Source organism: Manihot esculenta, chromosome 17 (assembly GCF_001659605.2).
Source record: "Manihot esculenta cultivar AM560-2 chromosome 17, M.esculenta_v8, whole genome shotgun sequence".
NCBI classification, from domain to species: domain Eukaryota; kingdom Viridiplantae; phylum Streptophyta; class Magnoliopsida; order Malpighiales; family Euphorbiaceae; genus Manihot; species Manihot esculenta.
This window is the reverse complement of record NC_035177.2, coordinates 32,747,307-32,752,741: the sequence shown is the minus strand read 5'-3', so window position 1 is coordinate 32,752,741 and position 5,435 is coordinate 32,747,307. Positions and strand designations below refer to the sequence as shown.

Genomic DNA, 5,435 nt, shown 5'->3' with positions numbered 1-5,435 from the left:
CAAGTAGCGGAGAGACCTATTGAATTTCATATTAGTTTACCCTTTATAAGGTATTGGACACCCTTTCGACTTTTTAGAGCGATTTAAACTTAATCTAAATTATCCATGCTCCAATTTAATCCTAAACCTAAAAAGTGTATTAAAATCTCACGTTAGTTTACAATACAATAGGAGTAATTTGTCTCTACAAAAGTCTTAAATCCACTCTTCTCTCTTCAACTGGCTTTTAGATTGAATTAGACTGATCCAAATTTAACAAAACCTTTAGAAAAAAAGGTTCTTACTCAAGAAGGTGCAGACATTGGCCAGCACCACATCTCAGTAAGAGTTTTCCCACAATTCAACTGTTCATGTCTCTACTTGTAAGCATTAATATGATGATTAGATTAATTTAATATTAAGGCTCATCCTACAGAAAAGGTTGTCTGTTGGCCCACTTCATCCTATTCATGGCCTGTCAAATAAGAGCATAAACAGAGTAAGAACAAGGTATTAAGAAGGAAGGGCTTTACAGGATGCTTTGTCCATAAAGAAACAGTCGCTGCAGGGCTCCTCTTAGCCTATAGCCTCCGCAGCTTTACTATGAACACAGGCTTTTAAACCCCATGTGTCCTTGAATGAATAAGATACCAATTCCAACCTTAGAACCCACTGCCTCCACAATCCTGGAAACAGCATTTACGGCCCTCGGTGCCTGCGGAAACAGAGACAACCTTGAGCTTCATCAACAGGGATCATACCTCCACCCTTGGAGGTGTTGATTGCCGCTAACATGGACACAACTTCCTCCATCTCAGGCCGCTTGTCAGGATTTGCATCCCAGCATCGTTTCATTACGTTGGCGAGAGAGCTTGGACAACAACGGGGTATTTCTGGCCTCAGATTCTGATGTTTCACATACAAGTTTGTTTTCTTTCTTTTAGCTTCTTGTCACAGAAAATGGATGTTATAATGATTATGGCAAGTATAGTTATTACTGCCATTTTGTTTTCTGCTACAAAAGAACAACAGTTGAAATACTCCTTTACCTGTCGGACAACAGCAGATGTCACTTCTGAGAAACTGAGGTCTGGATATGGCATGTCACAACAGTATATCTCCCACAGGCAAATTCCAAAACTATAGACATCACATTTTCGATTATATGGGCTGCCATTGAGAACCTGTTGCAACTACAAGTTACACACAGCAAAACAACAAAAAGATGTGCTCAAAGCTTACAGGAAACCAAATGGCATCTTAAAAGTTTCTTAAAAATTCCTGTAGAGTTTGAATCTGCATGTCTTTTCTTTTCCTATTGTTTTTGAAAGTAGCCTGATGAAACATTAGTTTTCATTCAGGAAATATTTGGTGTCAATGTAATATGAAGCATCCATGAAAATTAAGATAAATGTCAAACTTCACAGGCAATATGCTGCAGACGCTGCTGAGACTATCAATTTTTAGCAACTACCAAAATAAGTGACAACATCATACTATCCTCTTTGAGTGCCGTGCATGCTGCTGGCAAAGCAATTCATAAGTTGCATACCTCAGGTGCCATGTATCCAAGTGTTCCAGTCTCTCCAGTCATGTCATTAGGATTTGATGCTTCCAGCCGAGCAACACCAAAGTCGGCTATTTTCACTGTACGTGTCTTGTCCAGAAGCATATTTTCTGTTTTAACATCTCTGTGGACAATCTTCTTAGAATGGAGATAGCTCAACCTACAATAAATCCAGACAGCATTTTCAATATGCTCAAGTTATATTGTATTTCAATTTCAAAGACAAAATTGGAAACATTCACGAAAATAAGTTTTAAATTGAGCAGATTTGAAAATCACATAAAATACAGATGGGGCATGAGAATTTGACCCTCGTGCAAGATCTAGTGCCAATTGAATAACCACTTTAAATGCCAGCTTCCTTCTCCTGTTCTTTATGAGGTAAGATTTCAAAGCACCCCCAGGACAATATTCAACAACAACACAACAAACATTACTTGGCATGTTGATATGACCATTCTCAGTTTGTATGTTCAACTCTGATGATCCCATTGTCGCCCCGATAAACTGGAAAAGGATATGTCATAATTACTAACAAGAAGATAAGATTGAGAGCTGAACACTGAAACATAAAGTTCAACATATTGAAGATGCTAAATGCTAACTTATAGGAAACATAGGACAAAATTTAACAGGAACTCCACTTTTAGAGATGTCACATGGAAATTGTGCAATATTTAAATTCAATGTTGTTTCACTCCTCAACATAAAGACCAGTAAAAAGATCAGTTAATATTTTTAATATTTTCTGCAGAAATACCAAATTAAGTATACAAGCAGTCTCACAAGTACTAAACGAGGAAATTACTAGATTATTTGATACTATCTCCGTCCCACAATAATTGTCGTTTTAAAGAATTTTTTTGTCCAAAATTATCTGTCACTTTGAGAATTTCAAGGTAACATTAATTTTTATTTTCCATATATATTCTTACTAGCCTTCAAGTTAATTAATATTTATATATGAAAAAGCATTACCATCTAATGGGTATTTTAAATAAATTATTATAAACTTTTTTAAAATTAATGCTATTAATTAGTCTTATTGGTTTGGGTGAATAAACCTTAAATAACAGATATTATAGAACGGAGGTAGTACTTTATCTGTATAAAAATTATATGTTCATTTCCCCCATGAAAAGCAATAGTAAATGTTAACCTTGAGACAATAAATGATAGAAAAAGTTGCATCTTTTAATTATTTCATAGCATAACAGCTTAAAGGTGACTGTTCACATGCATCTTCTAACACTCAAGGAAAGTTGTAAGATAGTACAAAAGTTATGGCTTGGAAAATGTGTATGCTATAGTCATTTTAACTTCTAAATTTGAAATCTTGTTGAGTAAAAATGATGAGACATCACATGAAGGAGAGAAAAGAATAGTCATAACATCAAATTTTACCTTAGTTACATTAGGATGATCGAGCTTGTGCCACACAGCAACTTCTTGTGTAAAAGCTGCTATAAGTGAAGCTATTTCAGCTGCTGAACTGTGACCCTCCTCCCCCCAATCAAGAAGTTTAACTGAGATTGAGAAAGAAACAAAAATTTAATCTACACTAGATATCGAAAAATATAAAACAGGGAAACGGGGTTTAGGATCGATTCCAGATTCATTTTGTTGCAAAGAGAGAAATAATATTTACATAGCTAAAAGAAACTACAATTCATAAGAAGTAACATTTTTTTAGAAATTAGATTATGCTGATTACTAAACGAAAAACCACAGAACGTACATAAACTTAAAAGTAAGCAATTAAAACATTAGTGTGGCGATTAGATTGTATTATCCCAAAAAAAATGTGGAAGGCTTATTTTTGGGGGTTGAGATGAGCATCCACTTGGAAGCTTATAGATAGATACACAGGAGATGAGTCAATATCATTTCAGGCGACTTTTCTCACTTCCCAAAATTGTTATTTCCAGAAAGTGACATGCAAATATGAGAGCAATTAAGTGATTAGATTGGACAAATGAAAGTTGAGATAAAAAGAAAAGCATCTCTGGCTTTGCTGCAGCTAACTTCCAACTCATCAATCTCGTGAAATCACAGATTTTGCAAGGCTAGATCAATAAGGGTCAATCACCAACTACTTCATGATTTATAAACATAAAACAGTAATCATCAGCTGAAGAAAATAATTTTTTAAAGGAAACCTTTTCCTTTATGCATGAAAAACTCGCTTCAACTAAGTAATTATTTAGGCTTAATTTTTTGAGGAGAAAATTATCATATCTTTTACTTCCCCAACTATGAGATAGCTAACATAAATAAATTTTCCATCCTTACCGCTCAGCACCTGCTAGATAGAAATTCTGAACAGAAATTTTAAGAAAGGAATGAAGAAAAACTAGGAAAAACCACTCAGTGACTAGAGAAAATGTAAAGAAATTATATAAAGATAAACATTAACAATTGTATAACTGCAAGGTTCTTATTATCTTTGAGAAACAGTAAAGCAATGCAGTTTTTTAATATTAGAAAAACACAAGCAAAACTATGCCTTAGGAAGTTCAATTAATGGTAAAACTGATCATGGTAAAGCCCAAAAGAGCCAAGGTTCAAATTTCTAACATCATGACAAATGCAAATCTATGTGGCATTTCATAGAACATCTTTGCTCCCAAAATGGGTTTCCATATATCAGTAAAAAAACAAAATTGAAATAAGCAAGATGTTGCATGCATAATCGATGTGTGTGCACGAAAAGATGAACAATTCACAAATGGGTAAATTGGAAAACAAAGGGAAAAAAAATCCCAAAGGAATAGCGTGAGAACATACCAGCAACATCTTGGCCGTCATAAATGCCACGGTGAACGGTGCCAAAGGTGCCACGAGCTATAACACCTTTGATGATGAGCTTAGATGGGCAAATCTCCCATTCTTGCCTTGTTACGGTGTCGTTTAGCTGTCTTTGCACTGCTGCTTCTCCTTCTTCTCCATCTTTCTTGTTCTTCTCCATAGTCCATGCTCTACTTAGATGTCTCTGAAGCTGCTCATCCAAGCTCTTCAGATCTATCTGATCTGCTCTCACATATCCGCCACCATTTTCACTCTTCTCCTTCATCTCTTTGTGAAAAGTTTCCTTTTCTAGTGCAAACAATAAGCAAAAGACTTCCTTTCTGGGCGCAAATGTGTCTGTGGGTGTTGTACAATTACAGAGGACAAAGAAGACAAAGAGTAACTACCTGTGGACTTATGGGTTCTGTTTCTGTTGTAGTAGACTAATGGCGGTACACAAGCATTTTAGACTTTCAAGTGGGATGCTGCTGTTTCTTCTCCTCAACGCGTAGCTATTTCTATATACTTGTGATGGCGATGGTATTCAGATGATGATGGTGATGTTATGTACATTATCATTACCATTACAATGATGGAATAAAATAAGGCTAAATCCATGTTTTATACGGACTCAATTTTAATTATGATGAAAAATATTAAAATACAAATATATAATCAAGCCATCGTCTCTCTCCACCCTTATGGTTGACGAGTAAGAGAATATTTGGCTGAACATGTGAAAATTAGCTAAATACTTGTAAATTATTTGAGTCTTTGTAACCTCGTAAAATTTTAATTAATTATATATTTTTAAGCAAAAGAAACGAAAGGAAATTTTTCAATTTGAGAGGAACCTAAAAGGACCATATGCTCTTCAATGTATTTGGGTGTAATATCAATTGAACAAATGCAATTTAAAATCATCCAATCTGGGTATTCACGGCTTCAACCAAATAAAAGTATTTCTATTATTCCAATATTCAAGTAAGTCTCTATTTCAAGAACTAATGTTGCAGCTAATAAACTTTATCAAATCCACGAGTTTTGGTGCCTATCACCCGAACTGTCAGAAAAAATATCATAAAAAATATAATCTTTTTAA

General features: G+C 34.7%; 1 protein-coding gene across 2 annotated transcripts; it reads right to left on the bottom strand.

Moving 5' to 3' along the window:
* Positions 1–211: 211 nt before the first annotated feature.
* On the bottom strand, positions 212–4,870 carry LOC110604747 (serine/threonine-protein kinase STY13). Of its 2 annotated transcripts, none has more exons than XM_021743037.2 (6): positions 4,334–4,862; positions 2,951–3,072; positions 1,857–2,053; positions 1,532–1,706; positions 1,029–1,163; positions 212–885 (listed from the first exon to the last, which is right to left on the bottom strand). In XM_021743037.2, exons 1-6 carry the CDS (start codon positions 4,617–4,619, stop codon positions 679–681), a joined length of 1,122 nt encoding a protein of 373 aa, XP_021598729.1. In that variant the 5' UTR covers positions 4,620–4,862; the 3' UTR covers positions 212–678. The 2 variants fall into 2 exon arrangements, with proteins under 2 accessions (XP_021598729.1, XP_021598730.1); XM_021743038.2 differs by having other exon boundaries at positions 743–923; positions 4,334–4,870.
* Between the last annotated feature and the right edge of the window lie 565 nt (positions 4,871–5,435).

Coding starts and splice junctions, on each gene's coding strand:
- LOC110604747 (XM_021743037.2), bottom strand. CDS start 4,619: ATGAAGGAGAAGAGTGAAAATGGTGGCGGATATGTGAGAGCAGATCAG. Junction 2,054..2,950: donor ATCATCCTAATGTAACTAAG/GTAAAATTTGAT, acceptor ATCCTTTTCCAG/TTTATCGGGGCGACAATGGG. Junction 1,164..1,531: donor TTGGATACATGGCACCTGAG/GTATGCAACTTA, acceptor TAGTTGCAACAG/GTTCTCAATGGCAGCCCATA.